The following is a 22,266-nucleotide window of genomic DNA, read 5'->3' on the forward strand; positions in this document are numbered from 1 at the left end:
GAAGACTTGTCGGATGTATTGAGTGCTGATAGACCACTCGTGGTTGTTGGTCGAGTGGCGGCTCAGGGCATCTGCCTGGGTATTCTCGTTCCCTGGTAGGTGAACGGCCGTGAGGAAGATGCCCTGGGTGATGCTCCAATGCCACAATGCCAAGGCCCTCTTGCAGAGTCTGATGGAGGCGGTGCCTCCCTGCCTGTTGATGTAGAAGACCGTGGCGATGTTGTCGGAGGTGACCTGGACGTGCTGATTCCGTAGCGATGGGAGAAAGGATCTCAGCGCTTTGTGTACTGCCAGGAGCTCTAGGCAGTTGATGTGGAGGGACCGCTCGTAGTCCGACCATTGGCCTTGGACTGTGAGGGTTCCTAAGTGGGCTCCCCATCCCCACCTGGAGGCGTCCGTGGTGACGATCACTGAGGGAGGGGCTTGTTTGAACGGCATGCCCGTGCGGAGATGATGTTCCATCGTCCACCATCTGAGGGATGTTACGATGAGCGATGGGAGGGTCAAGAGTGTGGACTGGTGCTGTGTGTGAGGATGAAAGGTCCTGACGAACCACATCTGCAGGGGTCGCATGTGAAGTTTCGCGAAGCATAGGACTGCGGTGGTTGCTGCCATTAGGCCTAGCATCCTCTGAAACGTGAGAGCTGTCTGGGAGCGCCGGGCAATGATGGTGTTGGCCAGAGACTGTATGCTGAGTACTCTGTCGTGCGGTAGAGAAGCTGTCTGGGAGACTGTGGAGATGTCTGCTCCTATGAACTGAATTCTCTGAGTAGGGGTTAGTTTGGATTTTGATAAGTTGACCTGGAGGCCGAGAGTGGCCAAGAGGGAGAGGGTAGTGGAGACGTCCAGTTGGAGTTGTTCCCTTGAATGGGCGACGATCAGCCAGTCGTCTATATATGGGTATATTGATATGCTTCGTTGGCGTAGTGATGCGGCAACTACTGCCATGCATTTGGTGAAGACTCTCGGGGCCGTCGATAGGCCGAATGGGAGAGAACGGAACTGGAAGTGTTGCTCCCCGACGGCGAATCTGAGAAATCTTCTGTGATGGTGGTTGATTGTGATGTGGAAGTAGGCATCCTGTAGATCTATGGATGCCATCCAGGAGCGTTCTGGAATAAGTGGAAGGATTGCCTGGAGTGTGATCATACGGAATTTCTTGTAGGTGATGTGGAGGTTTAGTTTGCGAAGGTCGAGGATCGGGCGGAGACCTCCATCTCTTTTCGGCACCAGGAAGTAGCGGGAATAAAACCCGGTGCGATGGTATCGGGGTGGGACTGGTTCTATCGCGTTCTTGTCTAGCAGGGACGCGATTTCTGTCTGTAGAGGTGCGGACGATGGGGTGGTAAGAAATCTGTGATGTTTCGGGGTGGATGTGAATTCTATTAGGTATCCTCTCTGTATGATGGCGAGGACCCAAGCGTCCGATGTTATGTCTCTCCAGGCGGGGTAAAACTGTTGTAGACGGGTGTATGAGTGGGGATTTGGCTGAAGGAGGGGAACTGGACGTCTCGTGGCAGGGTGGTCAAAGAGACGGTTTTGAGGTAGCTGCGGTCTTTTTGGAAGTTTGAGTGCGTGGTCTGTATTGGGATGACAGTTTGGGCTGGGGGGTTTTTCGTCTCCATGAGGTTTGCTGTCTGGGAGACTTGGTACCCTTATGGTAGGTGGACTTCCAGTTCCTCTGCCTGTTGAACTGGGGTTGGTGTTGGGAGACCCCCAAGCGTTTCGCCCGTTTCCTGCCGTCATCGACTGATGTGAGGATGTCGTCTGTGGCCGCGTTAAACAGGCCAAGGCCGTCGAAGGGTAGGTCCTCAATCTTATATTTAATATCCGGTTGGAGTGACGAGGACCTAAGCCACGCATGTCTGCGTAAGGCTATAGCTGAGGCCAAGGCTTTGGAGGAGCACTGTGCAGCATGGCGAGCTGTGTTAATCTGCTGCTTGCTCAGTCTTGCTAATTCCTGAAGGGCGTTAGTGGCTGGTTTTCGTGATTCCTCGGGTAAGGAGGGTATCAGGGTGTTGAGATAGGTGGTTAGATTGTATGCATATGCTGAAAAGCATGCCGTGTAGTTTTGTATCTTTGTTGCAGCTGTAGTGAGCGAATATATCTTTCGCCCTATAGTATCGAGCTTCTTGCCCTCTCTTTCCGGGGGTACTGGGTGTCTCGTCTGTTTCGATTTCGAGGAGGAGTGAACTATTATGGAGTTGGGAGCCGGGTGGGTGAACAAGAACTTTGCGTCGGGTGCGTGGATCTTGTAAAGGGCTTCGACTCTTTTGGAGGTTGGAGGTACCGATGCCGGCTTGTCCCAGGCTTCCTTGAGTGTCTCTAGGAGGACGGGAAGCATAGGAAGAGAGGAGCTTGATGGGAGGTCTGCATGTACGAGGTCAAAGACGACATCAGAGACCCTGGGTGCGTCTGTGTTAAGCTTCAGATTCAGCGAGTTCGCCATATTGGAGACTAAGTCAAGGTAGGATTTCGGACCCTCTGATGGAGACAGGTCCGCTGGCTTAGCTATGTCGGAAGCCGGAGATTGTAGGTCCGACCCCGAGGAGCGGTCGGATTCGGAGAGTTCGGCTTCGGAGTCGTCGTCGGTTCCGTGCTGCAGGTCTGGTTGGGTTTCTACAGGTGGCAGCTGTTTGTTGGGCGCAGTGTGTATGGAGCCCGGTGGTGAAGGCAGTTTCGGTTCGAGGTCGGGGCGACTGCGTTCGTCATGGAGCTGAACGAGCCTGTCGTAGTCGAGGTGGTGTGCGCGCGGGGACGCTTCGTAGTGTCGGGTTCGATCGCGTCTATCCGCGCGGTCTCGGTATCGAGGGGAGTCGTGGTAGCTGTGGTAGTGGCGTCCTCTCGAATCCGAGCGGTAGCGGTCGTGAGAGAGGGATCGTCGGTGCCCTCGTCGGGTCCGGGGAGAGTGAGATCTAGACCTCGACGGGGAGTAGTAGGAGTATCTCTCCCTGCGGCGGCTGTGAGAACGGTGACTGCGTCGGCTGCGGGAACGTTGACGGCTGTCCCTACGGCGGCTGTGGGAACGTTGCCTACGGTGGCTGCGGGAGCGTCGGCGACTGCGTGAGCGTTGGCGGCTGTGAGCTCTTGGTGTGGGTTGCCGGGGTAAAAGGACTCTCGGAGTCGAAGGTTCCCTGGTCAGGGATTGGGCTTCCAGCGGCTTAGAGAGGTCTATGAAGGCGCTGGGGTCGAGTGGTTGGTGGCTCCTTGCAGGGGAGTGGGCCTCGAGTATTTGGTCGGGTGGGGAGTTCGTGAGTGACGGCGACTTGGAGGAGATGCGTACAATCTCCAATGGTGTGATGTTCGGTGTCGGTGTCAACTTCACTGTTGGTGTCTTGGGAGCCGAGGCGGAGCTCGTGGTCGGGTTCGATGTCGATCTTACTGCGGTCGAGCTCGTGGTCGGGTTCGAGCTTGTGAGTTGCCCAGATTGGTCGGAGGGTCGATGTGCAGACTTGGTTTTCTTTATGCTGGCGGTGCTCGTCGTATCCACGTGGGCGGACTCGGAGCGGTGACGCTTTTTGGTGCCGTCCGACTTTGTGGTGTGTTTACCGGACTTAGGCTTGCAGGGACCTTGAGCCACGGAAGCTGCCGGCTGCGCCGTTCCCATGTGGAGTGGGGAAGATGGCGGATGCTGGTGTTGCGCGCCATGCGGTCGGAGGGAGGCTTCCATTAGATGGCTCCGGAGTCTCGCGGCGCGATTCTTGCGGGCCTGTTTGCCGAACTGGCTACAGTGGACGCAGGAATCCGTGTGGTGGGTCTCCCCAAGGCAGAAAAGGCAGAGGGAGTGCCCGTCAGACGATGGGATCTTGGCAGAGCAGCGCGTGCAGCGTTTGAAAGTGACCTTGTCCCTTCCTTCCATCCGCTCGCGGGGAGGGGGGGAGGGGGGGTGAGGGAGAAAGTCCGAAAGATAGTGAGGAAGGTTTTTTCTTTTTCTTTTTTTTTTTTTATACGATACCCGGTGAAGATGAAAGACTGAAGTTGGAAGATTTGAAGAAAGAAGTAGGTTCGCTGGTAGATTGCAATGAGGAAGTTGGAGATCAACGAGGTAGGTGCGATCGGGTCAGCGGTAAGGAAGAAACTGAGTGGCTAGACGCCTCCCTCCTCGTCCGCGCATGCGCAAACGGTGGCTCCGCCCCGGGACGAGGGGGAGGCGCGCCAGATCTACGATCAAGATTGCTTTGAACTCTCCGAGGTCAGGGCCATTCCGGAGGAATACCCATATGTGTGAATGCACAGAGACCACGAAGAAGATCAGGAAGCTCTTGTTGAGAGGCAAGAAGGAGGCTGCCACAGAGTCCTTTATCGGCAAACAGTGAAATACATATCCACGATTGTTACAGAATAAAATTTCCTTTAAGAAAAAGGAGGGTTGGTATTATCCCACACAGAGCAGTGTGCCTTTTTCATGCTTTCTTTGCCAATTCATAAACCGTAGGCTGTATTGCCAAACAACCAATTAACACACAGGGTCAAACTGCTGAAAATTGATGCAAAATACCTGATTGATGACAACATTATTAACGTAAGAGAAGGAAGTCTGCAAGCAAAACCCTACCAGTCTTTCAAAATGCATGCATGAACCTGGAATCTTACACACTAGGTAGTAGCCAACATTCTCTTTTATAGTCTGGTTCTGTTATTAATCTGATTAACAAGGATGAAGAAAGAATATATGTGTATTTTACTAACAGGCCTCACAAGTAAAATAAAAATCTACATTGACTGCTAGTCTCTGAACTGTGTTCTTGAAAAGCATAATGATACAGTGCCTATACTACCTGTGGTTTATAAGTCTATCTAAAATAGAGAATTCATTTCCTTTCACAAGGAAAACAACTTCTTAAAAGAAAGCTACAATAAAGGATTTTATTACTGGGAGCTACAGCAGTGTTAGGCAAAAGAAAACACAAACTATTCTGTTTATATACTACAGATTTCTTGAAATTAAATCTTCAAACAGATTACATAGAACCAAGGTCCATGCAGAGAAAATTGTGAAATGCAACATGAATTGCTCTGTGAATTCACTGACAATTCAAATCAATCAGTGCTTCTGCATCATAACACATCCTTACCCTCACCCTCACCTTACACATTTAGCCTGTGTTTTATTAAATGGTCATTATCCCAATGGAAGGACAGTGGCTCAGTGGTAGAGTATCTGCTTGGTAAGCAGAAGGTCCCGGGTTCAATCCCCAGCATCTCCAACTAAAAAGGGTCCAGTCAAATAGGCATGAAAAACCTCAGTTTGAGACCCTGAAGAAGCCGCTGCCAGTCTGAGTAGACAATATTGACTTTGATGGATTGAAGGTCTAATAAGGCAGCTTCATATATGTTCACATATGTTCAGTGTAGGAAAATAGTAATGTATGAAGCAGGACTAACGCTTCAAAGACACATTGATAGTACACTATTTGGCCTGCCATTTCTTGATGCTAATAATTTAATGACTAAAGTCTGTATTAAACACAAGACAAAGAACCTACACAGGTTGCACATATCCAGTATCTTGTTTATTCTGAGCTGTTAGGCTAGTACAGATATGTAGCCTGTTATTTTAATTCTGGACATTAATAACTTTTAATGATTAATATGTTTATTATGTTTTATTGTATAAGCCACTTTGGGCAGGCTCCCTAAAGAAGTGACATAAAAACACTAAATAACTAAACTTTTTAAAAATGCAGTTAAAATCTGATACTTCATTTGCTGATAAATCCAAATTAAGTCCTACCTAATCTGGTAAATTTTAGTTTATTGGTCCTCATCCAACAGAATAAAACAGCATCCTCACTGCTTGGAACAGCCTGTTTACAATAGCATTGCTCAGCTTTGGAACATATGAAGTTCTAAGTGGGAGAGGGAACCTGTAATTCATCTTGAGTCACAGTGAGAAAGTAAAGTTAATAGATAAACAAGAGCTTTGCTTTCCTTCAGCACTAAGAACCAACTAAAAAACTCCTCGCTGTATCTGTGATTAGTGGGTTAAGCTTCTTTGTTTCAATGTATCAATGTGATTGCCAAGCATGTCTGATCACCAATTCATCTCATGTTACAGAAGCATTGATTGATTTGATATTTTGAATAATGTCTTGGGAATCCTTTATTTTTGCTGCCAGAAAATCAAACTTGCAGACTGAGAGCCAGCATAGTATAGTGTTTTGAGTGCCAAACTAGGATCTGCAAGATCCATGTTTGAATATCTGCTGCATGACCTTGGGTCAGCCATACTGTTTCAGTGTAACTTACCTCACAACACAGTTGTGATGATTAAATGGACAACAGAAGAACGAGATGAGCTATTTTGAGTCCCCTTGGGGAGGAAGGCAGGGTTTAAATATTTAAATAAATATACAACCACAACCCTGTAAATAACCTGAAATGACGGCGATAGAACACAGAGTAGAGGCTGAAATTTCGGTGCACAGTTAATATTGAAATATTAATTACCTTTTCCCATGCTTTTCAACCAAAGCACCAATCGCACTGTCTGTAATCTGGCATCCATTAGCAGAAAAGCACTGCAGACTAAACCAGAAAAACAGTAATTATTTCCATGTCTTTAAACAATTGACTATTGTATAGCTCAGTTGATGGAAGCTTATTTTATGTTGTGCTTTTTTCTTCCTGAACAAAATACAGAAGAATGATAGCATAAGTGGTCTTTCTGGCATGGATACATTTGACAGCCAACATATAACTTCTTCTGTGCACACACACACACACAATCCTCATCCCACCATTTATAGAATACAAAAGAAACCTCTCCTTTTAAGAAAATTAAGTAATATATGATGTTGTGGCAAAAACTAGGAAAGGAAAGAGTCTCCAGAGGCATATAGGGTTCATGGTATAAAAGGTTTTTCCAGGTGTGAAGATTGGTGGATGCTGCTGAAGACAGGAGACAGGAGGAACAGAGATATTAGTGAAGAAAAAAGCAAACCTAAGAGAAGAGGAAGAAAAGGAGGAGTGGAGAGGGCCAAGTCCTATCCCAGGAGTACAGAGGAACAGCAAAGGGCAGGATTTTCTCCATCAAAGAAAGAAGAGGGTCTGCTCTTTAAAAAGGCATCTAAGAAGGTGGGTGGGTGAAGAAGAGGGAAAGGAAAGGGCCCCTGTGCAAGCACCAGTCGTTTCCCACTCTGGGGTGACATTGCTTTCACAAAGTTTTCATGGCAGACTTTTTATGGGGTGGTTTGCCATTGCCTTCCCCAGTCATCTACATTTCCGCCCCAGCAAGCTGGGTACTCATTTTACCGACCTCAGAAGGATGGAAGGCTGAGTCAACCTCGAGCTACCTGAAAACCCAGCTTCCACTGGGGATCGAACTCAGGTCATGAGCAGAGTTTAGGACTACACTACTGCAGCTTTAACACTCTGTGCCATGGGGCTCTGTTGGGTGAAGAAGAGCCATCAATAAAAACTTCATCACCTCAAAACCCTGTATCATTCTTTTCCACTCATGCAGGGGTCAATATGCCTTTCCCTCTGACTCTATTACATTCTTACCTATTATCTAATTAGTTAACCAGTTTTTATTCCCTTGTTTCTGCAGATCTGTCCTGCAAAATGGTTAGGCAAGCACTCAACAGCATAAGAATGGGATTTGGCATTTGCTTTAAGTGTACCTTTTAGCAGCAATTACTAGGCCTATTAGTCCAGAATCAGTTGCTCCTGTCCAGCTTATATCTACGGTAGTCAGGAGGTTACAGAAAGTGCTTGCATGGAGAACTGTGTCCCCTCTTAATCCAGGGCCACTGCAGTTTTTTATGTTCAATTCCTATATAAAAATTAAAATAAAATTACAAGTATGCAGTCAGCATATGAAATTATAGGGTTTTCTACAGCATATATTCCTTCTCAAATAATGCTATCCGAAGTTTCCATATTAACAGATTCAAATTGTGCAAGATCAATGAAAGTTATATGAAATGAACAAAGCACTGAAAAGCTGAAGACCAGACTGCCCTTCTGAGACATGTACATAACCACAGATATGGAAGAGTGCTGGGCAAGAGGTCTATAAAGCCTTTGAATAGATGTAAGGGGCCCAATCATGCCCCCAGCTTCCCGCATTTGAACACTGGATAGTCTACATTCTCCTCTGGTTCTTTTCCTTGTATATTTTTTTTTCATGCACGTGTTAATGAGTTTATTGAATTAAAGTTGAGAATAGACAGAGAGTGGAGCTCATGGGTGGATCTCCTACCTTTTCTCATAATTTGGGCAGTGAGAAAATTAGAATATAGTAAAAAATAAGGTACTATGACACTGTTGCTCAGAATCTCTAGAATTCTGTTAGACAGGCACTATATCCCACCCCCTTGTTCTGGGCTCCCTTCCTTTAGCTCTTGAGTTCCTTTCCTGTCATCCTCCCATTCCGAAGCCTTTCTACCTGCCTCTTGCAGCTGCATCCCTTCCCACCAATATCATATGGTTCTTGACCCTTGACCTTGTGTAAGGATTTCTGCCCAGCCACACCTCTTTTCTATTTCCTTTACAGCAATTACATTGGGTTCGATTCTAGTGAAAAGACCCACATGATCCATAAGAGGGGAGGCAACCTCCTAGCTTCTCCCTATGTATCTTTCCCTCAAAAGCAGCATTTCAGGGGCTTTTGGGGAGACAGAAAGTAGCTTCCACACATGGAATTTAGACAGAATTCAGTCCAGTGCTTATCACCATTCTATAATACAGTAGATTGTTAGTAGACTCTTATAATCATTTCATGACAGGATTTCAGCAATGGTCAGGTACAAGTGCAAGCCACAAGCTACAGGTGGCAGCTCATTTTAGCCAACCTGTCTATAACCCTCCCCAAAGTTCTTAAACATCACATTAGACCATGGGTGTCAGACATATGGTTCACAAGTCATATCCGTTCCCTTCAGGGAACCTATGCAGCCATCCAAGAAACTGGCTCTCTGCTGCTTCCTAATTCCTGTTTCTTGCATTGCAGCTCCTTTTGCCCAGTCTCTCCTGATTCCTCCTTCACAGAGGGGAGTAAGAATGCCTTGCCTCAATTGCCTGAGGACTTCTCCCCCTCCTCCCTCTGGGGAGGGAAAGAGCCAAGAGAGAGAGAAAATGACATCCCATGGCAGCAGACCTACAAAGTTTTATGCCAGATCTAAGCTTTTTTGTATAAGCACACTTCTTCAAGAGAGGAAGAGGGGGAGAGAGAGAGAACTTTCCATTTCTTACAGATTGGGGGGGGGGGGGAATGGGGAGAAACCTAACAGCACAACTTGCATTCTTTATTAGTAGAAGGGAACAAGAGTCCAGCAATGCCTCAACAACTTAACAAAATTTGTGGCAGGGCATGAGCTTTCATGAGTCACTGCTCACTTCTTCAGATACAGCTAGATTAGAATGTGAGTCCATCTGTCCTTATATGCTGGAGAGTTAACTAATTTCAGATGCCAAATGACAATAGCAGGCATTGGTAATGAGAGAAGAAACTTAGGTTTCAGTTCAGTGCAGGAGGATACGTTGTCCTGAGCTTCATTATCAGCTGAAATTCAGCAATCTCTCTGATCTTACTGAAGCTTCTCTCCAGGAAAAGGCACTTATGAATTTTAGGGGGGAAATTTCCTTCATGTTAGTGCTTGATAAGTCTGAGGATCTTATTCTGTATAATCATTAACAGCTGTGGAAATTCTTCATGACAACTAAGACTAAATTGCCTTGTATCTATATTTTATTTTTTGTCAAAACTGGAAACTTCTAACGTTTGCTCTTTAAGCTAGACATACAGCGATTCAAATTAAAAATAAGTTCCCTGAAGTCAACAAAACGATTGTGAGCAAAACTGCTATGGATAGGAAAATAAAATAGCCCACTGTGGGCCTAAACTCTTTGCAGTTCATTGTAATATGTTATCTGTTTCCAATAATACCCCACCACTGTGATGACTACTATGCTTGTGTGTTCAGTTCCTCAGATATGTAAAGCTCCAGTCACATTTTTAGAATGAATTATTGCTAAATCGACAAAGCAAAAGTCTTGCCAAGAAGAACAAATGATTTTGCATGAGTTGAGAAGGGTGGCGTTGCTCTTCCTAGTTTGCTGCATGACTGCAAGCACCACAATGAGCCCATTAGAGTTTTGTAATAGCAGAAAATAATTACAGCTTTCAAAAGCCAACATGACTCCATATGTATAGGAAGATTAGAATATGTGCACATTCCTCATAAGATATGTTAACAGTTAAATTGCTCAGAAGTACATATATGAACATATATATATATATATATATATATATGAACATATGAAGCTGCCTTATACTGAATCAGACCCTTGGTCCATCAAAGTCAGTATTGCCTTCTCAGACTAGCAGTGGCTCTCCAGGGTCTCAAGCTGAGGTTTTTCACATCTATTTGCCTGGACCCTTTTTTGGAGATGCCAGGGATTGAACCTGGGACCTTCTGCTTCCCAAGCAGATGCTCTACCACTGAGCCACCATCCCTCCCAAGTAAAAGATTTTGCTTTCTGCAGCTTACATCAACATACTGGGCAGTTGACTGAATTAGTCAACAGAATCTTTGCTACTTATCGCTTCCCAGCAGAGCACCCACCATCAGCTAAAAAGCATCTGGCTGCAAAGGCTTTGTGATGCATCACAGGAGAATGAAATCAAAAGAGAGAATTGACAAAAAGTGCCTTTTCCAACTTTTGAATGTGTTTTTCCATGAACTCAGAGGTATTCAAGACTGGTCTATTCACCTTCCGGTTGTAGCCCTAGTGCCATATCTCACTCCATTCCCAAATCTATCTGACCCTTAGGAGTAGCTTTTGGGGGCAGAATATTTCAAGCTAAAAAATAGCCAAAAAGTTTTACTGTAGTGTGTTTTTAAAATCCCTGAAAACTGTGGAAGTATCTGCATCTATCTGCACTCATTAATTGCTGGATCCAACCAATAAGTTTACCTATATTGATTTTGTACTATGTTCACATAGCAGGGCACAATAAAATAAAAAATCTAGTCCTAGTATAATTCAGAAACCCCCAAATGTATGTTCCCTCTAAATGCGACATTACCTTGAGCGAGCCTTTGCACTGTTGAAAGAACTGCTTCAATCCCACCTCAGTAATCCTCTGGTTTTCACTGTGGCAATGATCAAGTGTGAAATGCTGAGGATGATGGCTCCCTAAACTGATCAACCAATTGTCATTTAAGCAGCGGCAGTTCACAAGCTTGATCTCCTTCCCTGAAAAAAAAAGACAACTATAGACTGGATTTGGTTTATCAGCTAAGAATGTGTATCAAATAAAAAATGCATGATGATGAGGACTACTCACATTAGCAGGAGAAATGATCAAAGTGATACATGCCAGTCAGAACAAAGGTACTTTGGGAATGCAGAAGCCAATGCAGGTTGTGTAGAAAAACCAAATATAGCAAATGTAGCAGAGCTAGGAGCTCCTTACCTATTATCCCCATGCTGAACATTCTCCCTTCGCTTATTTCAGGTACTGAGATGGGACTAATTTATGTTCAGTCTTGTGAGAAGAAACTCATTTTAGTATTCAGTCTTCCCCCCAGATGAGGAGGCTTGAAAACAGTGGAGGGGGAGGGAACAGAAGCCCTGGTGGCAGTAAAGGTCCCTCGGTGCTGATTGCCAGGCAATGAGAGAACAGCCACAGGCAGAGACAGGGGTATCTTCATCTCCTGTCAAGAACTCTCATCTTTACTGCCACCAGGACTCATGTTCCCATCCACAATGCTCGTTTCAAGCCTCCTCAGCCAGGGGGAAACTGCTTCGGTCTCCATTCAGCTGGAGTGCCATCAGGCAGGCTTTCAGGATCAGGCCCTCACAGTGTTTTTGAAAGAAGAAAATCACAGCCTTAAAATTAGGCTCGCCAGCCCCCAGGTCCCAGGGAGGGATCCCCTTCAGTTTTACAGGCTCCTCCTACCACCAGCCAGCTCGTCAGTGGGGGAAGCCAACCCCAATAGCCACAATGTGCCTTTAAACCTTGGCAGATTTTTAAAAAACCTTGCAAACTGCTTATGTTTTGGACTGTGTGTGTAGCTTTAAATCTCAGTTGGAGGAAAGCTGCATGGGCAGAGCAAGCAAGCGGAGCCACGTGGCTCTTGTCAGTGTGTGAACCATGTAAGAAAGTAAGAGAAGCCAATATTGTCCCTCTGTTTGTTTTGCATTAGTTTCAAAAATTGTGCAAATAGTAAAATTGAGTTAACTAGAACCTGATTATGGAATGGAGGAAAAACCCACCGCCATAGGCTACTATCCTTTTATTGTCTGATGAAGTTGATTGAAATACAGCAGATGGTCAAATTAGAGGGGAAGTGCAGTTGCTGGGGGATGAGGAAATGAAGACTGTATTCAGGGGAACGGCATTGCTGTATTTTTATTTATTGTAGGGAATGGGAAAGTCTCCTGGCTCCACCCCCAAAGTCTCCAGGCTCCACTCCCAAAGACCCTAGATATTTTCTGAATTTGACATGGCAACCCTAATAAAAATGGTGGCAGCAGGCCCATGTTCACCAAGAAGACAGCATCATGAGCCCTGAAGTCAGTTGGTTTGGAGAAGTTATCTCTGTTTAGGGTGGCACTGTTTTCCCCAAATAAATGTGCTTACAATTTCAAGCATAACATAATAATATAAGATAATACACATTTCAAAGAACTTCATAGAAAAACCAGAGGCACATGGAAGAGGCAAAATGTCTTTGAGTTGGCATTAGCACCACAGCTTGACCATTCACAGGTTTTATTTTGCAGGTTTATTTCAGGGTATTGTTCAGACTGCAGCCACCTTTTGCTTTTTCACATGTGCTGCCCCACTTTTGTTGATTGCACTATCAGTGGGATAAGTTCAGACTTCCCCTCATGGGTTCCATCTGTTCTGGTTTGTGTGTGTGCGCGCGCAGGGTTTTTTGCACATGCACTAAAGTGTTTTAACATTTCAGCAGCCTTGTTCTTTCTGCCTATCTTCCTTACATGAGAATAGCCCCATTAACTCTTGTGTAAAGTGCAGTAGGCTCTAACAGCAGCTATGAAGCACAAAAGATAATTTATTAGCTCAGCCACTTGGCCCCTGACATTTTGGAACTGAAAACATTAAAAGAATGTAACAAAGAGAAGAGTTTTCCCCACTGGGGAGAAAGATGTGAAGGGTCAAGAAGAGACTATCTAGTGGATCTTACACAAGAGTAGCACAATTGGCTTTGGTATGCATGAGGGGGACATGATCTTGGATTTCTCAGGATGGGGAGAGAGGCAGAGAGAGGAAACCAGACCAGAGTCTTGGCCTCAAGCTGAGAAATGAAGACAAATAAGGAATTAAAGATGCCTAGACAACTGTGTTTTTTGAAGTGTTTATTAATAGCACCTGCTGTTTATGCCATTATCCTCCAATCTTAAACTTGATTACTTCTGACTAAATATTTACTGATACCAACATGACACACATTTATTTTGAAACACAGTATTTAACTCTTAACAAAATGGGCTGGAATCAGGACTTTACAAAAAATCCTGTAAACTGGCGATATTTCTTTAAATCACAGCTAAGATTATCACAATAAACACATTTAGGCCACATACTGCTTGCACCACAATACTGCACATAAAACAGAATAAACAAAGCTGTAGAAAGCATGCTCTGTTCTTTGGGTAACCTGGCCTTGTTCATGACAATCATAACTGTTTTACAGAAAGGAGGCGCTCAAAGTGACACAAGGTGCAAAAGAAGGACCAATGGAATGCCACAGAATTCAATATTAATCTAGTAAACTGTTGAAGCATTTTTCCAAGTAAAAGCATGCATATATATATACACACACACAAATCCCTTAAAGGGACAACACCCATAAAGAGGAAATAATTAAAAACCCAGCAGAAGCCTGCATAGAATCCATATTAGTCACAGAAACTTAACAGAAACCACCTAGTGGAAAGTAAAAGTCTTCAGATGGGGGGAAAGGGTCATTCCAAGAATCTGTCATAGCAAGTTAATTCACTTTATAACAACATACAATCATGTAACAAAGCAACAATATATATTTAGATGCAGGGCTTTTTTGTAGCAGGAACTCCTGTGCATATTAGGCCACACACCCCTGATGTAGCCAAATACTCCAAGAGCTTACAGGACTCTTAGTACAGGGCCTACTGTAAACTTCAGGAGGATTGGCTACATCAGGGGTGTGTGGCCTAATATGCAAAGGAGTTACTGCTGCAGAAAATGCCCTGTTTAGATGCAATACAAAAATATGATATTCAAAAAAGGAATCAATCTACCCATCCTCATTATGTCATCACTGGTTTTGTCCGCCTTGATTACTGTTGGCTGACACATTCTTACCATACAACTGGACATACACAGAGGCTCCACAGAAAAGAGAACACAGACAATCACAAAGCAATATTGCTTTAGCAGATTTAACAAAACATGGCTTCCTAATAATTAAGGCACTTGCTCTTGACTAGGTTAGGCTTTCCACACAGAACAGCTCACCATCAGTCAAAGCCTACTTTATTCTTAGAATCAGTTCCTGCAATTCAGTTCTCTCCCCTCAGCTTCTTCCACTGCCAGTGAAGTACTGCTGGTGATGTCAGGTAATTTGTTCTGTACTGCTTCGGTCTGTACATAAGACCTACCTTATCAGGACTACTAATACTTGGGGGGCATTGGGAGGGCAACTTTCCCAGAGGCATCTGCTAGAATGTGGGGTGCCATAGGGGGCGGTGCTTTTCCCCATGCTGTTAAATATCTATATGCACCCCCTCACCCAAGTTGCCCAGAGGCATGGGTTTAGGTGTCATCAGTATGCAGAATATTGCACTATGCAGGGGGTCATCAGTATGCAGTCTGCTTTAGTTTTAAAAAATCACAATGTTCTCCAAATTATGGTCCTGACAGTCTCAAAGGATTTAGTCTCAAAGCCATTTCTTCCCACCTCCCCTCTAGCATTTAATCTCCAACTGAAAAGGATCTTATCTTATCCTCCTTGTTTTATCCCACTGGAGACTTCTTTTATATTATGGAGGCCTCTTTCTTGCATTTCAGGATGTGTCTCATCCTGCCTGATTTAGTTATGATATGTTAAGATACAAGTCACTGACTTGCAGCTTCTGCAAGTAGTGACCAAAGGCTTTGGGAAGAAAGGCACAATCTTAGCATCTGAGTGTGGTGGCGGAAGATCTGAAGAATTCATTGTGAATCAGTTTTGCTTTAAAGTAGTAAAAAATGTGATTTACATTGTCAGCAGAATGACACTAACAGACAGTCAAGAAACAAGTTATGGACACATTTGCAAAGAAAAGCTTCTCTTTTACTTGCATGTGTCCAGTTGTCACCACTCAGTAGTGTACATAGCAATGGAATAGGTACTTGCTGTTGGATAAATTTTCAAACAGACTTAGTCACAAAACAGTCAGTGCAACAAAAGGTACTTCATGCACTTTTACATTAGTATACTGCTGTTACTTAAGGTTAACTATTTGCTAGCTATAAACACCATCCTGAGTTCCCTGGAGGAATGACCAACTAAAAGTTGTAAATACAAATTTGAAAACTGGTTATTAAAAATGTGAAAAGTAGTTATAGACCCTTAAATAATTCACATATCGAGTAACTTTTAATGTCAATGGGCTGGATGCTAGGCAGACTTTCCCCATCCCTCCCTTTTCCCAACTCCTGCCTGAAAAAGTGATTCCAAGGACTGTGGTTCCACCTCTACTAAAAGCCATGCAAAACAGGTGGCTGCAACAAAGAGCAGGAAACAGTAAAAATCACCTCTTCTGCTTTTTCTGTCAGCAAAGCGTCTATCACCAATGGGAGGTTTCTTGTGCTGGCAGAAAAAAGTGCACAGAATCCACTCCACTGCCTTGACTTGATGTGCATTGGTGAGAATGAAGAATAATTAACTGCTGTATATTTCATTGTAAGGGATAAGGCCACGGCTCACTGATGCAGCAATTACTTTGCACACAGAAAAGCCCAGCTTCTTTCTCTGACATCTCAAGTTATTTATTTAGCAAAAAATTGTGCCTCCTCTCCAGGAACCCGCCCAAAGCAACAAAAATTAGCTCAAAGCAATGGTGCCACTACCTTCCTCCTTCCTGCAAAGTCCCAAAGTTTCTTTTAAAACCTGATTTTTACATTCATAGACAAATTTCATGCCCAATCACATCGACTTCTATTTTAATTGTTCAATCAGCTGAAAAGGGCAGAATGGCAATACAATTCTCTACGGGTCAGCATGCTTTAGCAAGTTCAAAGTTTAGAGAATCCATGGTTGGTTTTAATTATTATTTGGCATTTATGATCCATTTGTCTCACTGAACTATGTGGAGGTACTGATTTATTTATGGTCTAATTTATTTATATTCCGCTTGACTTACTGAGATTTGTAAAATCAAACAGGCAGAACGGAGAAGGTATGATGCAGACTTGATTATACTGTATGATGCTGAACAGATTTCAAGTTGCGCAAAGGGCTACTAGATTACAACAGCCATCCTGTGAATAAGGTGAGGCTGAGAATGTCAGTAGGGACTTGAACCTGGGTCTCAAATTCAGCATTATAGTTGTACACTTGCTGAGTGGAAGAATAGCCATTACTAGGTTTTCTGTCAGAATAATTCTTGGTGCTGTATGAAATTTATTTTATATAGTCTAACCCAATTTAGCTTGCATTATACCATGTTAAACTTCAGAGCTGAACAGTTTGAAAATTAGTGTTGTCCATTAGTTGTTAGAGTAGTAATATGTTCTACATGTAAATTGTAATAAACCTGAAATTTTTGTGTGATATACCACTTGTCTTTATTATTAAGAAGCATAAGCATGTCAGTTCTGTTTATTATTAAGAAGCATAAGCATGTCAGTAATGTCTTGCTCTACACTGCTTGTCCCCATAACAAAAAAATGTCCCTTAACAGAAAAACTGATATTTCACTATAGCAAACTAAACAATTCTAACCGATAATACTGATTTAAATAAGGATAACAACTGCCATTATTGCTATTTAATTCCCAAACCCACTGAGGTAATCAAAATATAAGAAGAATCAGGGCCATCTTTAAAAACAGCAGTTTCACCCTTACCTTTCCTTGTGTTCAGAAGTGTTTTATTAGCAGGTGGAGTTTTTGTTCTCGCAGAAGAAAATGTTCTTGCAGAGCAATAGTCCTTGGATATATGCTGTGCAAACAAGCCATTTCTGATTTAAATAGCTCAGTTTTTCAATAGCAACAAAAGTTAACTTAATACCACAAAGAAAGGTAGGCTTGCATACAACGTATGCTAATTTAGGTGAGAAGTTCTGTATATCTTGTCCCAATAAGAACAGTATAGTGTGTGGATTCTTTCATTTGTCACCATGATCTTAAAATAGATGTAAAAAGGCCTTTGACCTTCTGCAAGAATGCCTGCAAGGTCAATTAGCATTGTCAAAGAAGCCATAAAGAGCAAACAACTACAGCAAGGGACACAGGCTCTGGCAAAACAAACCTAAGCTGACAGCAAGAAGGAACACATTGCTAAAATCATTAAACCACTAATATACTTTTAAAAAATTAATTTAGAAGCAGGAAAACAGCTAGAAAGGAGTTGGGCTACTAGATGAAAAAGAAATGAAAGGAGTTAAAGGGAGACCGAGAAATTACTGAGAAGCTGAATTAATCCCTTGTGTCGGACTTTACTGTAGATAATACTGGAAAGAGACTAGTACCAGTACAACAGTTTACAGGAAGAGGATCTGCGAAAACTGAATCAAATAAAGATGAGGTAGAAATGAAGTTCTAGGGCTAATGGACAAATTAAAAACTAACAATTTACTCAGTCGCACCAGATGACATAAACCTGAGGGTTCCTAGGGAGCTTACATGATATGAACCTGAGGGCTCCTAGGGAGCTCAACCAATAGAAAAAATAGAGGTTTTGTTCTGTAGCTCCTGTGCAATTGAGCAAGCCTTGCAAAGCAAGGTGAGATGCAGAAGTAAGCAAGAGAGAGGAAGGAAGCAGACAAGAGCCAGTTGCTTGGGGACCTGATAGGAGCCCTCCGGGGGTCTGATTCAGCCCCCAGGCCACATGTTTGACACCCCTGGACTACACATTTTAAAATATTTGGCAGCTATATATATTTTTCTTGGATATATATTTAAATGACATCCCAAAATGGTAGGTATTACTTTGTTCCTTGTTAAATAATTATCCATAGGTAATTTTTGTTAACACCACTCAGTCTCATCCCCTGCTAATCCAACAAGTGGTCACCATACATTTTAAAAAATATATCCTTTAAGCAAAGAGCGTTTTCGTACTGACCTTACTTGGGAGCGACGTCCCTCTTCACCGCGCAGCGTCTGCACGGATTTCGCACTAATTGCTCCGCAGAACCCGGAAGAGCCGCAAAGTCCCGCGGGTTTTGCGTCGCAAATGTAAACTGGTTTTTGGCCAAAGATAAAATATAATGCCCAAAGATAAAATATAATGAGCAGCTCTCTTTCACTGCACTTCTGCTCTGTGTACTACTTGCACAGCTTCCCCCAATGGCACTGAGCAGCATATGCAGCTGGGAACATGGGTAGCAGAGCACTTACAAAGAAGTGAGCAGGTGGGAGGGCCAGTGAAAGTGGTCCATGCCCAAAGCTCTGGGTCCTGACAGCCGCCCCACCATAGGATATGCTGACACCAGCCCTGGAATGTGCAACAGAGCATGTGAAACTCCTCTCACTTCTAGCCACAATACACTATATGATCCACTTCTGAAATTTGGGGGAACAGCCAGCGCAGCCTCCAAAGCTGGGCAAAAAACTGTGGTCATAAAATAATATAAAAAATGATATCATCAAATGATATCAAAATGGTGAATATGCAGACATACTTAGAGAATCTCAACAGACTCCTTGTGTTGTACTGGCTTGTGTCCTATGAAGTTCGTAAGTGGGAGAGCTTGTGGAGTGCAACTTTCTCATTTTCCCTTAAGAACATAAGAGAGGTCATGTTGGATCAGGCAAATGTCCTATCCAGTCCAACACTCTGTGTCACACAGTGGCCAATATATGTGTGTATGTGTGTGTGTCACACACATATATACACATACACACACACACATATATACACATATACTGTGGCTAATAGCCACTGATGGACCTCTGCTCCATATTTTTATCCAACATCCTCTTAAAGCTGGCTATGCTTGTAGCCGCCACCACATCCTGTGGCAGTGAATTCCACATGTTAATTACCCTTTGGGTGAAGAAGTACTTCCTTTTATCCGTTTTAACCTCACTGCTCAGCAATTTCATTGAATGCCCACGAGTTCTTGCATTGTGAGAAAGGGAGAAAAGGACTTCTTTCTCTACTTTCTCCATCCCATGCATAATCTTGTAAATCTCTATCATGTCACTCCGCAGTCGACGTTTCTCCAACCTAAAGAGCGGCAAGTGTTATAACCCTTCTTCATAGGAAAAGTGTTCCAAACCTTTAATCATTCTAGTTGCCCTTTTCTGCACTTTTTTCAATGCTATAATATCCTTTTAGAGGTGCGGAGACTGGAATTGTACACAGTATTCCAAATGAGACCGCACCATTCAATTTATACAGTGGCACTATGATACTGGCTGATTTGTTTTCAACTCCCTTCCTAATAATTCCCAATCGCACACTGTCTTGACATTTTCAGTGAGTTATTTACCATGATCCCAAGATCTCTCTCTTGGTCAGTCTCTGCCAGCTCACAACCCATCAGTTTGTATTTGTAGCTGGAATTCTTGGCCCCAATGTGCATTACTTTGCACTTGGCCACATTGAACCTCATCTGCCACGTTGATGCCCACTCAACCAGCCTCAATAAATCCCTTTGGAATGCCTCACAATCCTCTCTGGTTCTCACCACCCCGAACAATTTAGTGTCATCTGCAAACTTGGCCACTTCACTGCTTACTCCCAACTCCAGATCATTAATGAACAAGTTAAAGAGCACGGGACCCAGTACTGAGCCCTGCGGCACCCCACTGCTTACTGTCCTCCACTGTGAAGACTGCCTATTTATACTCACTCTCTGCTTCCTATTAATTAGCCAGTTTTTGATCCACAAGAGGACCTGTCCTTTTACTCCATGACTCTCGAGCTTACTAAGGAGACTTTGATGAGGAACTTTATCAAAAGCTTTCTGGAAGTCAAGGTAAACAACATCTATTGGGTCCCCTTTGTCCACATGTTTGTTCACCCCCTCAAAGAACTGTAACAGGTTAGGGAGGCAAGATCTTCCCTTACAGAACCCATGCTGAGTATTCCTCAATAACTTGTGTTCATCAATGTGCCTACTCATTCTGTCCTTGATAATGCTTTCTACCAACTTTCCCAGTATTGAAGTCACACTGACTGGCCTGTAATTTCCCGGATCTCCTCTGGAACCCTTTTTAAAGATGGCGGTGACATTTGCTACCTTCCAGTCCTCAGGAACCGAGGCAGATTTCAATGAAAGATTACATATTTTTGTCAGAAGATTCACAAGTTCAACTTTGAGTTCTTTCAGAACTCTTGGATGTATGCCATCCGGACCTGGTGACTTATTATGAACATATGAACATATGAAGCTGCCTTATACGGAATCAGACCCTTGGTCCATCAAAGTCAGTATTGTCTTCTCAGACTGGCAGCGGCTCTCCAGGGTCTCAAGCTGAGGTTTTTCACACCTATTTGCCTGGACCCTTTTTTTGGAGATGCCGGGGATTGAACCTGGGACCTTCTGCTTCCCAAGCAGATGCTCTACCACTGAGCCACCGTCCCTCCCCTTAGTTTTTAATTCGTCAATCAGTTGTAGGACCTCCTCTCTTGTCACCTCAATCTGACTCAGGACTTTCAACACCCCTTCCAAAATTAGTGATTCTGCAGCGGGAACACACTTCTCATCTTCCACAGTGAAGACGGAGGCAAAAAATGCATTCAGCTTCTCAGCCATTTCCCTATTCTCCTTCAGTAATCCTTTGACCCCTTGGTCATCCAAGGACCCCACTGCCTCCTTGGCTGGTTTCCTGCTTCTAATATATTTGAAGAAATTTTTATTGTTGGTCTTTATGTTTTTTGCAATATGCTCTTCATAGTCCCTTTTTGCCTGCCGGATCACAGTCTTGCATTTGATTGCCACAGCCTGTGTTCCCTTTTATTAATCTCACTCAGACTAGCTTTCCACCGCTTAAAGGCATCCTTTTTACCTTTTACAGCTTCCATTACTTTGTTTGTTAACCATGCAGGCCTTTTCTTATACCTGTTTGTGCCCTTCCTAACTTGTGGTATATATTTTATCTGAGCTTCTAGGATTGTAGTATTAAATAGCCTCCAAGCTTCCCCAAGGGTATTGACTGTATTTACCTTTCCTTTCAGTTTCCTCTTCACATGCTTCCTCATCTCCTTTTAAAGTTAAATGTGGTTGTGCTGGTCTTTTAAGGCAACTCCCTATTTATACAAAAAGTGAAATCAATAATGTTATGGTCACTGTGTCATGGGTGCTGGGGACCCTGCAGAAGAAGCTGAGCCTGCAGAAGAAACTGTGCCCCTGCCACCTGCACCAGTGCCCCTGCCTCCTGCTGGAGAAGATCCAAGCCCCCCTGCCTCACCCTCTCGGGTGGCTCGTGTGCGTGACCACCTTCGTCAGGACCTCAGGGATTGGAGGAGGGCAGCACGCTCATAAGCAAGACACTCCCTGAGCCCTGAGTTTTGAAAGGATTCTGGCCCTTCTGGAGTGAGGATGCTTGAGTCTCAGCAGGATCCTGGCTGCCTCTCTGAGCCAGCAATTAGCCCAAATGGGCAACAGCCAGCAGAGGGCTATATAGCTGTGGGCTTTGGGAGGAGGCTTTGTGGAAGCAACTAGTCACTTACCTGACGTTCTAGCATCCACTTCGGCTTTTGACTTTGGCTTCTGGACTCCCTGACTTTGGCTTTGACTTCTGGACCCCCTGACTCCGGCTTCTGAACCTCTGACCTGCGATACCTGGACTGTGATTCGGTTTTGGCGCCTTGGACCCTCTTTGCTCACCAGCTACAGACCTTGGACTGCCCCTGGACTTTGCCTGACCCGGCCTCAGCCCGTGACAGATTGCTTCCACCAACACAAACGCCCATTCCACAGGATGGATGCTGAAGCAAGTGGAACCGCAGGACTACTGGCTGCGCTCCAAGCCCAGGTACAGCAGCTGACACAGGCAGTAGTGCACTTGCAGCAACAACCTGCGGCCAGTGCTCCAGCCAAGTGCCCAGTTCCCCCACCTGACAGATTTGGGGGTGCCGTGGAAGAATT

General features: G+C 44.1%; 1 protein-coding gene across 1 annotated transcript in view; it reads right to left on the reverse strand.

Moving 5' to 3' along the window:
• Positions 1 to 22,266, reverse strand: part of LOC132570118 (F-box/LRR-repeat protein 2-like) — a 102,115-nt gene that overhangs the window by 39,282 nt on the left and 40,567 nt on the right. Inside the window, exons 6-8 of the mRNA XM_060236551.1 lie at positions 11,036 to 11,205; positions 7,626 to 7,777; positions 6,451 to 6,528 (exon numbers count right to left, since the gene is read on the reverse strand). Of these exons, the coding sequence (XP_060092534.1) occupies positions 6,451 to 6,528; positions 7,626 to 7,777; positions 11,036 to 11,205 (400 nt within the window). The remainder of the gene's footprint in view (positions 1 to 6,450; positions 6,529 to 7,625; positions 7,778 to 11,035; positions 11,206 to 22,266) is intronic.

This window comes from Heteronotia binoei, chromosome 4 (assembly GCF_032191835.1).
Source record: "Heteronotia binoei isolate CCM8104 ecotype False Entrance Well chromosome 4, APGP_CSIRO_Hbin_v1, whole genome shotgun sequence".
Taxonomy (NCBI): Eukaryota; Metazoa; Chordata; class Lepidosauria; order Squamata; family Gekkonidae; genus Heteronotia; species Heteronotia binoei.